Source organism: Podarcis raffonei, chromosome 6 (genome assembly GCF_027172205.1).
Source record: "Podarcis raffonei isolate rPodRaf1 chromosome 6, rPodRaf1.pri, whole genome shotgun sequence".
NCBI classification, from domain to species: domain Eukaryota; kingdom Metazoa; phylum Chordata; class Lepidosauria; order Squamata; family Lacertidae; genus Podarcis; species Podarcis raffonei.
In genome coordinates this window covers 51,809,576-51,828,185 of record NC_070607.1, presented here as the reverse complement: position 1 = coordinate 51,828,185, position 18,610 = coordinate 51,809,576, and the positions used below count along the sequence as shown (strand labels likewise).

General features: G+C 43.8%; 2 protein-coding genes across 4 annotated transcripts in view; one reads left to right on the top strand and one right to left on the bottom strand.

The window, feature by feature from the left end:
- Positions 1–7,916, bottom strand: part of GNAT2 (G protein subunit alpha transducin 2) — a 30,452-nt gene extending 22,536 nt beyond the window's left edge. Inside the window, exon 1 of the mRNA XM_053392835.1 lies at positions 7,707–7,916. The gene's annotated coding sequence lies outside the window, so the exon portion shown is untranslated. The remainder of the gene's footprint in view (positions 1–7,706) is intronic.
- A 6,360-nt stretch (positions 7,917–14,276) lies between these two features.
- The window catches only part of AMPD2 (adenosine monophosphate deaminase 2), a 48,995-nt gene continuing 44,661 nt past the window's right edge, over positions 14,277–18,610 (top strand). Inside the window, exon 1 of one of the 3 annotated variants that reach the window (XM_053392829.1) lies at positions 14,277–14,745. In XM_053392829.1, the coding sequence (XP_053248804.1) occupies positions 14,736–14,745 (10 nt within the window). In that variant the 5' untranslated portion in view covers positions 14,277–14,735. Of the gene's footprint in view, positions 14,746–15,946; positions 16,848–18,610 lie in introns of those variants that run through there. The other 2 variants (XM_053392828.1, XM_053392830.1) reach the window with 2 other exon arrangements.

Genomic DNA, 18,610 nt, shown 5'->3' with positions numbered 1-18,610 from the left:
GAGCCATAAGCTTTAGGATTACTATATTGGAAAAAGTGAGGGATTCGTTCCACATTAAGCCAGGCTTCCCCAACCTGGTGCTCTTCATATGTTTTTGGCTGCAAATCGCAGAGCATGCTGCCTGGGACCGATGGGAGTTATGGTCCAAAACAGATGGGTTCCCATCTGCATCTAAAGGCAACACACGGATCTTCCTTTCTTTTTTTTTTTTTTATAATATTTTTTATTACGTTTCTTTCCAAATTTTATACATTACAAACAAATAAGGAGTTTACAAGAAACCATTTTTTTTTTTTTTAACAAAAATCCCAACTTGGACTTCCCCACCCCTTCCGATTCTGCGTTCTTTATATTAACAATGTCAGCAATTTGTTACCTTATGTCATACCTTATTGTAACTTTTACATGTTATGTATCTATATTCAATGTATTATGTCACAATTTTTATACCTTTAAAATAAACGTAACATGTTCAATTTCATATTATCTCCTTTTCTCTTTTATCACTTAGTTTACTATTTACTTAATCATAATTGCTAAAGCGTATCATTTCCAAATCATGCACCGTCTTAAGATTCATACAGTTTGTAATACTTTTGCAAGTAGTCTTTAAACTTTTTCCAGTCCACCTCAATTGTTTCTACATCCCAATCTCGGATTCTGCCGGTCAGTTCAGCTATCTCCATGTAGTCCATCAACTGCATCTGCCATTCCTCCAGCGTGGGTAAATCTTGTGTCTTCCAGTTCTTTGCGATGAGTATTCTTGCTGCTGTACTAGCATACATAAACAAAGTTCTGTCCTTCTTTAACACTTTCTGGTCTACCATGCCCAACAGGAAGGCCTCTGGTTTCTTGGGAAAGGTATACCTAAATACCTTTTTCAACTCATTGTAAATCATTTCCCAGAAAGCCTTAACCTTTGGGCATGTCCACCAGAGGTGAAAGAAAGTCCCCTCTGCTTCCTTACACTTCCAACATTTATTGTCAGACAGGTGATGTATCTTAGCTAACTTGACTGGGGTCATGTACCACCGGTATATCATTTTCATAATGTTTTCCTTCAAGGCCGTACTGGCCGTGAATTTCATTCCGGTGTTCCATAACCTTTCCCAGTCTTCAAACATAATGTTGTGTCCAACATCCTGTGCCCATTTAATCATAGCAGATTTAACTGTCTCATCCTGTAAATTCCACATAAGCAGCAAGTTATACATTCTAGATAACAGCTTTGTCTTTGGTTCTAACAGTTCTGTCTCTAGTTTCGACTTTTCCACCTGGAAACCAACTTTTTTGTCCATTTTGAAAACCTCTTGAATTTGAGCATAATGTAGCCAATCTCGCACCTTATTTTTTAGTTTGTCCTGGCTCTGCAACTTCCAATTGTCTCCAATTTTTTCAGTCAATTCCCAATATTTCGGCCAATAGGCCTCCATATTGGGTCTTTTTCGGGCCTTGGCCTCCACTGGTGATAGCCACCTCGGAGTTTTACTCTCTAGTAAGTCTTTATATTTCATCCAGACTGCAAAAATTGCTTTTCTGACAATGTGGCTTTTAAACAATTTATGTGCTTTAACCTTGTCGTACCATAGGTATGCGTGCCATCCAAAAGCATTATTAAAACCTTCCAGATCTAGGACATCGGTGTTTTCCAACAAAAACCAATCTTTCAGCCAGCAGAAGGCTGCAGCTTCATAATACAACCTCAAGTCCGGCAGGGCAAACCCCCCTCTTTCTTTCGAATCTGTTAATATTTTAAACTTTATTCGGGGCTTTTTGCCCTGCCAGATAAATCTAGATATATCCTTCTGCCATTTTCCAAAGCAATCCACTCTGTCCACGATCTGTAAGGTTTGAAACAAAAATAACATTTTCGGCAACACATTCATTTTTATAGCTGCAATTCTTCCCAACAAGGAAAGTTTCAATCTTGACCAAATTTCTAAATCCTTTTTAACTTCCAACCAACATTTCTCATAATTATCCTTAAATAAATTCAAATTCTTGGAGGACAAATAGATCCCAAGGTATTTCACTTTTTTAACCACATTCAGTTCTGTTTCTCTCTGAAACCCCTCTGTTTCTGTAATTGTTAAATTTTTGGTCAGAACCTTAGTTTTTTGTTTATTCAACCTAAATCCCGCCACCCGACCAAATTCAGATATAAGTTCGAGAACTCTTTTTGTACTGGATTCTGGCTCCTGCAGTGTCAAAACTAGGTCATCTGCAAAAGCTTTCAGTTTATATTGTTTCACTCCGACCTCTATCCCTTGTACCAACCGGTCCTCTCTGATCATATTCAATAGCACCTCCAGGACTGAAATAAATAACAGAGGGGATAGAGGGCACCCTTGTCGTGTCCCTTTTTCAATTTTAAATTCCTCCGTCACCACATTGTTCACTATTAATTTAGCTTTTTGTTCTGAATAGATTGCATGTAATCCATTCTCAAACCCCCGTCCCACTCCCATCCCTTCCAAGTTCTTCTTCATAAACATCCAAGATATGTTGTCAAATGCTTTCTCCGCATCAATAAAGATTAACACCGCCCTTGTGTTCCTGTTAGTCTGCAAAAGTTCTAAAATGTCAATGATGTTTCTAGTGTTCTCATATAAATGTCTACCAGGGAGAAAGCCAGCTTGGTCTTTATGAATTACTTCATTTAAGACTTTTTTAAGTCTATTTGCCAAAATGTCTGCAAATATTTTGTAATCCACATTTAGGAGTGAGATGGGACGGTAGTTTTTAAGCTGAGTCTTTTCAGATTCTGACTTAGGTATCAATGTGATGAAGGTTTCTTTCCACGTTTCTGGTGCCCTCTTCCCATCCATAATCTGGTTACATACCTCCAACAAAGGTTGTATCAAATAGTCCTTCAGAACCTTGTAATATTTGGAGGTAAGTCCATCCGGGCCTGGAGATTTGCCTAGTTGCATATTCTGAATGGCACCTTCAATTTCCTGTGAGGTTATTGTAGAGTTCAAGATTGATCTTTTATCTTGAGTTATTTTTGATAGTCCATTTATCTTTAAAAATTGATCTATCTCTGATTCTTTCTGGGGCCCCTGTGCATACAGTTCTTTGAAGTATCTGTGGAAGCACCTCCTAATTTCTTCTGGTTTCTGTACGATCCTTCCATCAATCTCTAGATTTGTTATCGTGTTTAGCTTTTGTCTTTTTTTCAGCTGCCAAGCTAGCAGCTTTCCACATTTATTTGCTGATTCAAAAGATCTTTGCTTCATCTGTTTTATTTTCCATTCAATCTCCTGATTAATCAATTTTGAGTATTCTGCTTGGTGGAATTTAATTTCTCTCAGCACCTCCTTGGACTTTGGTTTGGTTCTCAGTTTTTTTTCTCCTTGGTGTATTTTCTCCAATATTTTGTCCTTCTTTCCGTTCCAGAGTTTTTTCTTGATTGAATTCTGTTGTATCAGAAACCCTCTCATAAGAGCTTTGCTTGCGTCCCAGATCGTTCTTTTTTCAACTGTAGTATTCAGATTTATCTCAAAATAGTCCTTTAATGTTTTTTGGGCCTTTTTCACAATCTCTTGATCTCTTAGTAGTGTGTCATTCATTCTCCATCTGAAGGAACCGGGTTGAGTTAATCTAAGTTCTATTTTCAAGGCGTTGTGGTCGGAGCATGTTTTTGGGCAGATTTCCACCTTTTTAGTCTTGGGTGCCAGCCCCCTGGAGGTCCAGATTTGGTCGATCCTTGACCAAGACAGGTGGGCCTCAGAGAAAAAAGTTCCTTCTTTACCTAGGGGGTTCTTTGTCCTCCATATGTCGATCAAATCCAGATTGTCAGTCAGTTCGAAAAAAGTTTTGGGCAGTCTGCCGTCTGATGTTAAGTTTTGGTTGTAAGACTTATCCATATGTGTAGACACCACTCCATTCATATCTCCCATCATTATGATGTTAGCATAATCCAGATAGTCCAGCAACGTCTCATGCAGCTTCTTGAAAAATTCTGATTTCCCGTCATTTGGGGCATAAATTCCTAATATCAATATTTTTTCTCCTTGGGTTTGAATTTCAATTGCCAAAATTCTTCCTTGTTCATCCTTAAATAGAAATTTGGGTATCAGGCTCTCCTTAGCGTAGATCACCACTCCTCTTTTCTTTACTTTGTCAGACGAAATAAATTCTTGGCCTAATCTTTTATTTACCAAAACCTTCCTGTGGAGCCTGGTCACATGGGTTTCTTGTAGGCAAATAATGTCCAATTGTTCTTTCTTCAATATGTGAAATAACCTCCTTCTTTTCTCCGGGGAATTTCCGCCATTTATATTCCAACTGAGTAGCCGCAGAGACATCCTGAACTATTCTGCTACACCTAGAGCGGTGTATCTTCTTTCTCCTCTGGTTCCGAAGGTGCAGGTATTGCTCCACCTGGGTTGGGTATAGGCCAATTAGCTGCTGCTTCTTTTTGGAGGTCTTCTCCGTGATCGTGCTGGAACTTTTGTAAGTCCTCTGGTGATCTTATTTTAACCTTCTTCTGTTTGTAAGTGAATGATAGCCCTTGTGGGAACTCCCACCTGTAAGGAATTGTGTTGAGTCTCAGCAACTTAGCCAAATCTGAGTAGGTGGCTCTCAAGTCCAATAACTGTTTAGGAATATCTCGGTAAATTTCCACCCTTTTCTCTTGTATCACAATTGAGTTTTTGAAGTGTAGGCCTAGTATTTTGTCTCTCTCCTCCCTTGATCTCAAAGCTATTAAGCAGTCTCTGGATCTATCTTTTCTTACTAATCTTCCCAACCGAAAAGCCGATACAATTTTGAAATCAATTTCTTCTTTTAAGTCCCAGAACTTTGTAAACTCTGTTGTCAAAAGTCCTTTCAAATCTTCTTGTTCAATTTCTGGGACTGCCCTTAGTCTGAGGTTGGTCTCGCGATTTTTCAATTCCACCAACGAGAGATAGGTTTGTTGGTCCCCTATCTGTTTATGAAGAGGCTTGACTTCCGCTTTAACTTCCTCGACTTCTTTTTTAGCTGATGTTGCAATTTGAACGGCTTCCCCTGCCAGTTTACGATTCTCTTCTGTTGCTCCTTGCAATTTTTCAATTGCTTGGGTATGTTGGGAAACCTGATCTGTCAATTTCTGGATCGAGGATGTTGCTTGGTCAATTTTTGTTGATTGGTTATCAATTTTTTGATTTATTGCTGACAATTGTTCCAAAACTTGTTTCAGTACTGCCTCAGCTCCTCCTGCTGCCATATCTTCCTCTTCAGATTTTTCAGGCTTTTCGGTTTCTACTTTTTGTGTCGCAAGCACAGCTGGAACTGATAATCTACGTCCCTGAGTTAAAGTTGTTTGCAAAAGCTGTGCTTGCTTTTTTGCTTTCTCTTTCTCCTTAGCTTCCTTAGCTTTGGCTGCTCTTGTCTTTCCTGTGCCACTCATCAGTCAACGTTCAAGGTCAAGTGTTGTAATCCCATGGGAAAGGCAAGTCCAGAATTAAAAACAGTCTATTGAGAGAAGGTAAACAGAGAAACTTTCCCAGGCCTCTATATTCCCAATGTCCTCTAGGGGGAGTGCCACCAAAGTTTTAGTAAGAAGAAGGTAACTTTCCGCAATTAAAGTCTCTTTGTTCCAACTTTAAAAACAATTTTAAAAGCAAATTAGTTCCAGCACGCTAAAAGAAAGGTCCTGCAGAGCCCTTTTAAACATATAACAAAGTTCCAGCAAGGTGCCTGCAATTGTATCCACTTCAGCTAGGTGAGCTCAAAATTACACTATCCAGTTACAAAAGTATCTGGAAGCTTGCAACAGTTCCGCAGTTTAAACAACTTTACCCGGCCACCCGGGAATTTGGGGTTAGAGTCTTCCCTTGCCCTTGGGGTGTCCGCTCCAGGTCAATTTTATGCTGTATTTATTCTTTAAAAGTAAAATTCAAATGTGCACGAAAGTCCCGATTTAAAGCTTCAAAGCTTCCCTGTTCACAGCGCTTTCCGCTCTTTAGACCGTCTGCTTTGATCTTGAAAGCAGTGTCGGAAGACGGACTTCCTCTTTCTCGTCTCCCGTTTTTAGCCAAATTTTCCGATTTGATTTGTAGAATCTTAGGTCCTTACTCACGGGTTTGATGTTTCAGCCCGATGTTTCTTGGAAGAAAGGTCAGCGCTCATCCGTGACAGCCGCGCGGCTTCGCCTCCGCAGAAAGAGCGATGAACCCACAGCACCGCTCCCCCTCCTTCACTCCGGAGCCCCTTACGGGGTTCCTTTTGTGATTTCGGGGTCGCTCCAGGTGCCCGCCGGGTCCCACGGCCACGGACTCACTCTGCCCGTGGTTTATCTTGATGGGTTGCCGCTGCGCCGTCGCGAGCAACCCTTTTCTGCGGTGCCCCTCTTCAGAGCTCGAAGAGGTCCGCCATCACGGTTTTGCGCCGCCTCCGGAAGTCCGGATCTTCCTTTCTGAATCAGGAAAAAGATAGCAATATGATGTGTATCCCATCTGGGCCACTAATTGTTATATTCATCTAGCCCACAATTAGAATCTGGAATTAGATGTTCATAGAAACATAGAGTTGGAAGGGACCCTGAGGGTCATGTTTTATGTTTTATTATGTTTTATATGTTCTGTAAGTCACCCAGAGAGGCTGGGGAAACCCAGCCAGGTGGGCGGGAGTAGTAGTAGTAGTAGTAGTAGTAGTAGTAATAATAATAATAATAATAATAATAATAATAATAATAATCATCTAGTCTAATCTCCTGCAATGCAGGAATCTCAACTAAAGCATCTATAGCCATCCAACATCTGCATGGTGTTTTTTTTATTTCTTTGGAGGTTCTGCAAAGAAAATCCTAGCCATTTTTTGGCTGAGGTGTGGGGAGAAGAAGGGAAACGGCAGCACCGCTCTCTGTGCAGGTATGGTTTTAAAGGGCTAAAACTATTAATAGGCTATTGTATCAGTTTCTCCCAGGTTTCAGATTAGTGTGTTCCCAGTACCAAGTGCTGGAAGATAAGATCTGATTTCAGATATTACTTCAACTGTGGGCCCACTAGGCGGTCTTGTACGTATGAGGATCTGCCAGCCTCAATTTCTGTATCTTTTAAAAATGGGAATGGTGATCCCCATCTTCTGGGTTGCTGTGGAGAACAACACTGCAATATGACCTCCTCTGAACCTGAGAGATGGGGCGGGTTGTAAATCTGAACACAAACTATGGCTTTATAGCACTTTCGAACCACATTTCCCGCCCTCAAAAGAATTCTTTGCACTCTATAAATGGTCCCTGGGGATTGTAACATTATGAGGGGTTGCCCAGAATTCTTTGAGGGGCGAAATATCCTTTGAATGTGCTTTCCCCCCCCTTTCTTTAATCAACAAACAATTTGATGGAAAGACAGTGTGAGTGGTGATCAGGGGCATAACTGTTTGTGACCTTGGACAGATCATGTTGCCTCCTCTCCTGGAAAAAGGGAGATCACCTTTTTTTGCAGAACCCTCTTCCTGACTACAAACGCAAAAACAATAGATTGGAGGCTGGTAAATGTTGCCAGGTGAGGGGCGGAGAACAGCTTGGCTGGGAAACCAGGGGGTACAGAAGGGTGTGCTCTACACTAGGCCTGTTTTGTGATCTAGCGATGGATGGCTCAGTCCCCAGCTTTTTCTCCCCATGTATAGCACATGCTCACCTCCCAGCTGCGGATTATTCTACAGTTTCATTATAGCTCCTGTATGTTCCAGTCGACATTCAGTTATTGTTATATTACCTGCTCCCCTGGTTTTGCTGTAGAATCAGTCTGTCACCAGGCCTTGAAAGCAGCCACATGTTGGTGAGCATGTGGAATTCCCTTTGCTCGGAGCTGGCGTTCTAAAAATACCCCGTTCTCGGTCCAAGGATTAAAGTGATTTCACAAAGCAATTGCCTGAAACAGGTTTCTAATCCTGACACTGAAATTTGTTTGTCTTAATTTATGGACCTTGCTTAGCCTCCTGTGATTTCTGTGAGGGGCGGAGACCTAAATAGGTGAGGAGAAAATAACTAGTAGCAGTAAACACACGAAGGGAGCATTAGAGTGGAGTTGTGTGGTTGTGAAGCCTCCTAAATATGTGGATGAAAAATAAAAATTAATAAATATTTCAACTGTGAATAATAATAATAATACTTTATTATTTATACCCTGCCCATCTGGCTGTGTTTCTCCAGCCACTCTGCATGGCTCCCAACAGAATAATAATAATAATAATAATAATAATAATAATAATAATAAAGCGATAAAACATCAAACATTAAAACAGCTTCCCTAAACAGGGTTGCCTTCATATATCTTCTAAAAGTCAGATAGTTGTTTATTTCCTTGACATCTGATGGGAGGGCATTCCACAGGGTGGGCACCACCACCGAGAAGGCCCTCTGCCTAGTTCCCTGTAACCTCACATTTCGCAGTGATGGAACTGCCAGAAGGCCCTCAGAGCTGGACCTCAGTGTCCGGGCTGAACGATGGGGGTGGAGACACTCCTTCAGGTATACTGGGTGGAGGCCGTTTACTGCTTTAAAGGTCAGCACCAACACTTTGAATTGTGCCTGGAAATGTACTGGGAGCCAATGTAGGTCTTTCAGGACTGGTGTTATGTCGTCTCGGCAGCCACTCTCAGTCACTAGTCTATCTGCTGCATTCTGGATTAGTTGTAGTTTAAAGGTCACCTTCAAAGTCTGTACCAACAGTCCTCTATTTTGAAGGGCAGTCAAGAGGACAGCCCTCTATTTGAGGGTGTCCCAAGTCTGGTTTAAAGAGAAGGAATGAAAAGGGAGAGCAGACATTGCCCATCAACAGTTAGCATCTACTGGTCATCAGACTAAACAGGCACAGGGTGTCTTCCCCATTATGACAAGAAGTATTGTATTTATATTTAAATTATAGTAATTATTTTTAATTTTGCACATATACTTAAACATTACCATATGCAAATATTATACAGATTGGGGTCTTCTTTTTTTAAAGGATGCATATATTTTTCTTTTTGGTGGTGCAGAACTCAAATTGTCCTTGAAATGTTTATCAACCAGGTCGTAGCTCAAGTTGATGGGAGAGACCTCTTTCATTGGCTATTTGCCCTGATACCTAAAAATTGTTGTTGTTTAGTCGTTTAGTCGTGTCCGACTCTTCGTGACCCCATGGACCAGAGCACGCCAGGCACTTCTGTCTTCCACTGCCTCCCGTAGTTTGGTCAGACTCATGTTTGTAGCTTCGAAGACACTATCCAACCATCTCGTCCTCTGTCGTCCCCTTCTCCTTGTGCCCTCCATCTTTCCCAACATCAGGGTCTTTTCCAGGGAGTTTTCTCATGAGGTGGCCAAAGTATTGGAGCCTCAGCTTCACGATCTGTCCTTCCAGTGAGCACTCAGGGCTGATTTCCTTCATAATGGATAGGTTTGATCTTCTTGCAGTCCATGGGACTCTCAAGAGTCTCCTCCAGCACCATAATTCAAAAGCATCAATTCTTCGGCGATCAGCCTTCTTTATGGTCCAGCTCTCACTTCCATACATCACTACTGGGAAAACCATAGCTTTTACTATACGGACCTTTGTTGGCAAGGTGATGTCTTTACTTTTTAAGATGCTGTCTAGGTTGGTCATTGCTTTCCTCCCAAGAAGCAGGTGTCTCTTAATTTCGTGGCTGCTGTCACCATCTGCAGTGATCATGGAGCCCAAGAAAGTAAAAAGATACCTAAAAATGGAACCTCACTAATTGGAGGGAGGACTGCTGCGTGCTGGGTGTCTCAGAAGATGATGCTGTGAATAGTAATATTTGCGTCTGCAAATGCATTTTTGTATCTTAATTGTCAAGATTCGATCAAAAGGGTTTCACACCATATAATGATAAAGAGTCTTTCTTTCCTTAAGATCTGCTGAATTCAGTTGGACTTACTCAGTGGCGGACTTTGGGCTCTCAAATGTCAATGGTGCCCTGTGCAACACTAACATTTGGTACCCCCCATTCCTCGTACTCCATTCTACATAACTGTTGCGTTGGCCCCTGTGGCACCGGTGCCCACCATGGCCGGACTGGTCAGGCTACCCTAAAACTGCCTCTGACCTACTCCAATGCGATGTGCACTGGATTGCCCACATATTCAACAATTGTACCTTATCCTTTACAAATGTTTCCTGAGTTTAAGTAGTTTGTGGGAGGAGCGAATACATTTTATTCTCTTTGTTTTCTAAATTACTCCTCCTTTGGGCTGGGAAGTCGAGCAAAAGCATACCTAGTCTCCCTTGTAGCTTTGCCTAGGAGCTACATAGCAACCTCACCACATTTGCTGCAGATGTTTATATACATACACACAGAGGGAGAGGGATCTTCCACAACATTATTGCTCAATATAAACTTTCCAGTCATGAGGAGACAAACCACTAAGGGGACAAGTGTCACTTCAGGCAAGGTCTTTCCTGAATCTCAACAGTAAGGAGCCATTCCATTCCAAAACAACAGTTCTCCTCATCTCCCACCTACCCCATATCCTCTTCTTCCTCCTCTTTAAGGAGATTGGCAATCCTTTCCTCCATCCCTCTCCAAAGCATCCTTTTCTAGAGGATTATTTGCCAGTCCCTGTGCTTCCATGCAAACATGCAGCCACACAGTGTCCCTTCCTGCGTCTTCGTATGGCAGCTTTGCCCAGTGGTGCCAACTTGAATAAAATACTTATCAATTACAAGATACACACACGCACACCATTTGATTGATTACATAATTGATTACAAGACATGGCACATAAGCCTAGGTGCATGAGTAGTGAATGGGTGCGTTGTAAGATTTTATCACTCTACAAATGCAGTGCTCCAGTTAATCATGTCTTCCTAGGTAGATGCTTCAAGGAAATACCCTCTAGCCCCGACTGGTGGTTAACCTTATGCAAGAGAACCTACGAATTGCTAGCTATCTGCAGGGATGAGTCTGTATTCCTCATTTTCCAATGAAAGGTAGGGTGCATAAAGGTGAAAGATGCAGAAGCAGGAAATGAACAAATATGTTCTTTCTTAATAGCAGCCAAAGTTTTAATTGCACAGAACTTTTGAAAGGCAGAAGCCCCAGCAATGAAAGAAGGGAAGATATTGGAAGTAGCTGTAGATCAAACTAGCAAAGCTAATTTATTGGATTAAAAAAGGGTAGTAGAATCAAGGAGGTTTTGAGACAAATTATTTTGAAAATATAAAAATCATTATAACGGCAATATAGGTTGAGGGAATTTTAACTGGACAAAATTAATAAACACCGCAGGGGTCCCTTTACCTTTACCTTTTTAAGAACTGATATTATATTTGTGGATGTAAAATGTGATGTACAGTACTTAAAAGCTACTTGACAGAAATGTCTTCTCCTGTGCATGAAATTGAGAATGTGAGCATATTGAAAATGTATGACTGGTAATATTTTGAATTTATATTGAAATAAATGAAAACACAAAAAGGTGGCAACCCGCCAAAGAAGCATTTGAGCTCTTGGCTGGTCTGGTTTGCTGACCAGGACAGAGTTAATCCTCCCCCTCTTATTTGAAGGCAAGCAGAACTGGTTGCACCTGTGATGCAACGCAGCACATATTTTGCAACCTCCTGACCATGAAACTGATGCTAAATTAATTTTCCTTTAGCTTTGTACCTTACTGTCCAGATCTGATAAGATTTGCTGGAGCCAATCAGAACCAGTGTTGAGAACAACATTCTGAACAATAGGATCTTCGCTAGAACAGAGAAAGTGTGCTAGTGCCTTTTAAGTTCACCTGTAGCTTGAAAAACAGAAAGATTTGTGCTTCCCCTATCTGACATGCTCTCTTGAGGACTATGAGTCCTGGTATTCTTAAGTGCATAACGAGGAGGGTGCGATAAAGCACAATAATAACAACTGGAAACATTTATTCTAGTGAGAAGAACAGTGCTGGTTGTAGGAGTTAGAGGGTACCATTTTTAAAAAACAGACATTCATTTTATAGATTTATTTTTATTTATTAAATTTCTGTACCACCCTTCACCCAAGGATCACAGGGAGATTCACAACATAAAAATACATAACAAGCAAAAACAATATCCCACCCACAAACATAAATGCTTGGGCTGACAGAACAACTGCCTTAGCATGGTGCTGAATTCCACCGGTAGATTTCCAGATTAGTGCCAAAATACATAGGTCCTAGTTCACACATGTACATGGGACCCTTTCTGAGGCTGGATGTTTAAAAGTAGCAAAAAAAATAAAAATAAAAGCAGGCATAATGGAAAACACCTAAGGTGAGCCATTATGCAATTCGAGAAATGTAGAAAATATTATTTCAGAATGAAAATAGAAACTTTTATTTCATGACTCATGAGACTGTGGTATGCTGTGTTACAAGTTTTTCTAGGGCTTACAAAAAATGAGGCCTTAGGAAGTCAGCTGACGAGGGGCACATCATATTTGGAAATTGTTCAGTTTGGTTGTGTATTTTTAAAAATGTGTTATTGTTTATGACAACTTATGTTGTAGTCATGCATTTTTTTCATGTTGTAACACGGCCTTGAACACGGTTTGAACTGTGGAAAGGTGGCATACAAATAAATTATGTATGTATGTAGGACAAATATATTAGAGTGGCATTCAACCAAATTTTACTCTGAGTATCTGAGGGACAGTAGATCCACTGAAATTCATGAACAAAATTATTCATTTCAATATATCTACTCTGCATAAAACTTACGTTGACTACTATCCTTAAACTCCAGATTGTATGTTGTACAGTATAACTTTTGATAATATTCACTGTGACATGCATGATTTATGGAGCGCTGCAGAGCAATTCACACGCTGTGTGAATGCCTGCACAAGATGTGGAGAACACTGGGTTATGAGGCCAAGGATTACTAGGAAACACAAAGATACAAATTCTTTTTTCCCCTATGAAAGAAAGAAAATGCCCACATGAGTAAACATGCAAGTTTTATGAAAACTAAAAGTGCAAAACATTTTTAAATGAAACCAGATGCTATTGTGTTTATTACATTTTAATGCCAAAGCTGTATCTGTGATTTCATTACTTGGTCACTCTCCCATGGAATCTTTATTGTCCTTGATATCATTGAATAAATATTAATTATTGTCTAAATACAGGGGATTTATTTCTAAGTATGATTATGATTGCAGCTTGATTCTGCCTTTGTTTGGGGTTGTACATGTCCTCTAAATCCCTCCCCACTCCCTTCTTTCATTTGGTACTCTGGGGCTAGAGGACAGTAATCCAGGTGATATGTTAAGCAAGACTTGTTGTTCTGGATTAATTCAAAATGAAAAGGAGCTGTTATTCAAGATGAATGATGTCCCTATGACTAAAAGGGAAGGGCACCAACACGTAATTTATCACAACACTAACTCCACTTTTTAAAAAATGCCAGGAGACTTTGCTGTTGAGAAGCCCTGCCGGGGAGGACTGCACACTTCACTTTCCGGAGGGACAGCGGTTTGTTGCAGCAAAAACAACAGAGTCCCGTGGCACTTTAAAAGATCAACGAACTTATTCTGGCATTAACTCAGAAGCCACCTCATCAGATGTGTGAAGTGTTACCCAGAGTCACAGGTTATATATACAAATGATGAAGGGATTCTGAACTGTGAGGTCAGACGAAAATGAAATGCGGCAAGTACAGAAGGGAATCTAACACTGGCGATTGGGTAAACCGTTGTTGATGATAAATCAGGCATCCTGGCACTGGATGAGCTAATGAATAAATAAAGTGTGTGTGCACGTGACTGAACTTTATCCTGACTCAAGTTACAGTTGTTATCGCAGAACCTCTCAAAGAACTGCAATTCGGCGCTTTCAGGTCGCAGTTTCCCTTCTCAGTTCCTTCGTTCAGGAGGTCAGTTTCAAGAGGCACACACCATGCATTGTGTTAAGTTGTGGGTGAACATATCAGACAACAAAGCGATTCTTAAAACAGCTCTTGTTTATTCACAGGCCAGAACAGAACTGAATTGAAGGGTTCAGCCAGCCTACTTATATAGAGTTCCACTAGAACAGTAACCATTTTCTGTAACTATCCAATCACTGAACGTCACTTTCAATCCCTTATTTGCATATGTAGACCTGAGTGAAAACTATCTACAGTAACCCCCCTGCTGGCCCTGGGTGAGAACTTCAGTACATAACACCTTGAAAGGACAGTACTTCCCCCAAAGAACCCCGGGAACTGTAGTTGGCTGGGAGATGTAGCGCGTTGAGGGAGAAACTACAGTTCCCAAGATTCTTTGTGCGCGTGGGGGGGATATGGCACATTTCGCACCCTTTCTTGACGCGCGGCTGACTTCTAGTTACACCGCCGCGAGATGGCGGCACTTCCACAAGCCGGATAAAACTCCTTTGTTCGGCGCCGCCGCTGGCGCCGGCCACGGGGCGGGGCTTGGGCCGCCCTACCTGTGCGCCACGATTTGATTTTGCAATGCCGGCATGCCCAGTGGGTGTAGCATCTTCACTTCTGCTCTTATATAATGCGGCTGCTTCTCCTCGGGGCCAGTGACAGCAGCACCTTCCCCGCCAGCACTCGGCCGCCCTGAAGCCCTCAGCCGGGTCAAAGTAGTTTCTCGGGGGGACCTCTCAGAAAGAAGCCGAGCACTTGCTCCGGGGTGGGACTTTGGGCCAGGAAGTGCTCGCGAAACGCCCCCGCTCCCAGGGGCCGGCTTCCTCTCCAGCTGCGGGGCGGCGGCGGCTCGGCAAGAAGAGACCCCCCTCCGTTTCCCGGTACCTGCCGCCCGACGCCTCCGCAGGGGCCGCGATGGCTTCAGGTAGGACGACGCGAGGGCTTTTCCGCGCCGCCGTCAAAGCACCTCGGGTCCGCGAACTGCTGCCCCGCAGACCCTCCTCCTTTCTTACAGCGCAGCCCGAAACTTCATCGGGCCATGCCTGAAAGAAAGCGGGAGCGGAGGGTGAAGGCGGCCGCAGCCAGAGGAGCTCCGGGGGGCGCCCGTGCCCCACCAGTTACCCAGCCCAGTAACGCGGGCGGCTGGGTGTGGAAGGAGGGCCGCGCGCAAGGTTCAGATCTCCAGGGCGGAGCCGGTTCCAGGCGAAAGAGCTGGAAAGTTTTGTGTGTGTGTAAAAAGCGGATGTAGCGAGCTGAAGTCTTTCCTAGCAGATCTCTTGCGCAAGGGCAGACGTTTAAAGGCGCCGTGAAGCAGGGTCGCTTGGCCAGAGTTTGGGGTGAAGGCGACGGCTGCCGTCCGTTGCGCTCGCGGGGAATAATCGTAGTTAGCCGGAAACTCGCTTCAAGTGCAAGGGCTGCTCCGCCGCCATTTGCCTCCTGTAACCGACTTCCCTTCCCTCCCCCCCCCAAGCCGGCCTCTCTCGCGTGCAGCCAGGTTAGCTGCTCGGCTCCACAGAAAAAATGCAAGATGTCCCCTCGAGCCAAGTTTCCCCCGCCGACCCCCCTAAGTGGCACTTGCGCAACGGGCTGGTTATGCAAACTCGCCCACCCCCCCGGGCAGGGAAACCGGCTGCGATTGGCGCTCCTCGCATGCCGCTTCCATGCCCGCAGCGGATCAGGGCCGGGGAGCTCTGCCGAGGATGCCGCGCCTCGGCTGCAGCAAGCGCCGCCTCCGCCCGCCGAGCTCGGTGCGGAGGGCGGCGCTCAGCATCTTCGCAGGAGCCGCCGAGCCCGGCAGGCCTCGGAGGGGGAGGAGCCAAGCGTTTCGGAATCTGGTCCATTGTGCCAAGTTGGCCTGTGTTTAAATGCGAAGGGGGGCTGTCTGCGCTCCCTGCCCTGCCATCGCCGTTTGCTTGGGCCGACGGCGTGGTCGAGGCTGGTCTTGAGGCAGACAGCTTCCGGTAGAAGCGAACTCCTGGAAAAGGGGTCTGGCTGGTTGCCTGTTGCGGAGGGAGAGGACCCGGGAGCCTATTATAGTGCACAAGCTAGCTCGAGAGACACTTACACGTCAAATCCGTTGATTTCCATCAGTATCTTTCAATACAGTTTTGTGGGATCCAGTCGCCTCGGTTTAACCCGATTGTGTTGCCGACTTTACATTTCATTTAACCCTTTGGCGTTTTCTTCGAAACCCAGGAAGAATGCCGCAATTGCTTTTGCCCCTTGGGAACAGCAAGCCCGGTAGTGTCTAGAATCCCGTTTCTGCCATCGGGCTGATAAGATCAGGATCAAGAAGGGGCGTATGTTCGAAATCGCGTTAACACACCTCACTTTTAACAATCGGATGACTAACCGATGGTGATATCGCCCCCTCTGTAATGCAAACTGTACTTCCAGGTAGGAGGGTGCTAGTGAGGAATGGAACCCGGGGTGGTAGTTATTCTGGATTAATTATTTCTCGTGGGGCGTGATCTCGTGCGTGTGGCCTTCACGGTGCAAGGAGCCCAAACGCCCCGCACTAGAGGCGGTGTTTGTGAGCCTGAGACTGAAGCAAGGTGGGGGGAGGGCAGCGGTCTGGGCTGCCTGCAAGGAAACCAGCCGATCCAGGGATCCCCTGGTGCCTGTTCCCTCGGAAGCAAATCCCCCCGATTCCAATGAGACCGACTCCCAAGTAACAGCGGACAGGGATCGCAGGCCTTGCCTTTCATTCAGCACCCCCACTGACGAATCGGGGAGCAGACAAGGTGCGCTCTAGCGCAGGATCCGACCTCGATCCTCGGCTTAGGAAGGCGCGGGGGGGGGCGTCTTTGTCCACCCCTGGTCTGGGAGGACCACACTCCATCCATCAGCGGCAAGAGGCGTGGCCTAGCTTAGTCCCCGCCTCTTTCTTGAGCACGGCAGCAGCGCCGGTTCCGAGACTTCGGTGGAGCTTCCAGGAGGCAGCAAAAATGTCATCTGGCGCTGGGCCCCCCAAGAGCGGATCCCCGCTGAGGAAGCGGGCCAGTCTTCAGGCTCCCATCACAGGAGGTGAGCAGGGCGTGGTACTGTCTCTTTAGCCACTAGATGCTGCTATCAAAAGAGAGAGAAGCTGGGAAAATAGCAGTCCTGGAATGGAAACGACCCCTTTTCCTTCCGAGTCCAGCCCGCATTCCTTCACTCTATACTGTTTTTCGGTTATGTGTTTTTTCATCTTTAAGCAGACGATTGCTCCTTTAGGCTGTTTGTTGACCATGATAGGGAGACAAGAGCATCATCCTGTGCTTTTTTGCTCAGAAACAAGTCCCGCTAAGCATGCATAGGATTGTGTGAGAATTCAGGGACCAGAGAGGCATGAAGAGTACACGCGTTTTGAGGCATAAAATGGCAAATCTTTCAAAGAGCTTCAGCATCCATGTGCCACCCTTTCTGTGTTGTGGAGCCCCGTTCTATTGAGTGGAGCAGAAATTTGGATAGCCATATGCTTGGTTGTTGGATTAGGGAGGAGGAACATCTTTGACTATCTGTACAGTGGAGACTAGAGGTGTTAGAATGCTGGATTTAAAGCTGTTGTTGATTAGGATAATATAGTTATACTCTGTGTTTGTTTGTTTGTTTGTTTGTTTGTTGGGTTTGGGTGTTTTGTTTTTGTTATTCTGTATACAAGCCTTTGGAAGGCAGCAATACCTGGGATTCCTTCTAATTATGTCTTAAATTTTTTAAAACAAAAAAATTATGGCAGACCAACACGGCTACCTTTCTGTAATTAGATTTTTTATTACAACTGACATGCTAGCTGGGGGAAAGGCATTTAGATCTGCCCCCTTCCCACCAGATGCGCCAGCTAAGGGGAGGATGTTTAGATTGCCCACAAAAAACATAGTAAGAACTGTGAATTTCCTGTGTAATACAACACATCTGAAAGATATCTTGCCTCATCTTTCCTAGTTCCTTAGATTCAGGCTTACTTTTAATCACAGCTTGCCAGAAATTTGGTGTGGTGAATGCAAAATAGTAATGCTCAATTTTCTTCTGAGCATGTGCAGAGAGCATGCCATTTCTAGTGAGCCACCTCCAGCCATGGAGTATGGCTAGGTATGTGTAAACCCTGGATCCCCTTTTCTGAGAAGTTCAGCACTGTCTGTACTTTTCCTTTCTTGGCTTCTACCTTGTTGCTTAATTTGAGGTAAGTGGGCCAGTATCTGCAGTGCTTTACAGGTTATTTGTGAGAACTGGAGAGAAGGTATATTCCCAAGTTTGACAGTTTTACTTTGAGTATTTTACCTCTTGGGTTAGATATGTCTTTTGTAGGAAGCATGGGAGTCTTTGCGCATAAAAAGCACACCCTCCTTCATGTGGGAGTACATCTGCAGTGTGTGGGTATGTAGGAACTGCAACTGCAGGATAGGGTACGTGGCATTCGCTCCTACTGAAGCAGGCTGCTGCTCCATATGGCTGTCTTTCTTGTATCCTTATCAGCTCCTGGGCTCTCTTCATTTGGAGCTATGAGTGCCCAGGAGCTGATACAGAACATACATATAGTGTAGCTGTGCAATATGTGCATACAGATTGTTGTTGATGGGTTAGATAAGCTTGTGATGTGCATAAGCACAGAGGTATATATATTTGAGAATGGGAATCATGTTAATGATAAGGTGCCTGAATTGAATGGTTGTTTATTGATAAAAGAAATACATATATTTACACATTGTTTTCCTCTTTTTGTTTGTTTGTTTTATATTCCTAAAATGTTTACCATCTAGATTGCCTAGGCTTGCAAACATTGGACACTTTGGAATTATTGCAGGCACTTC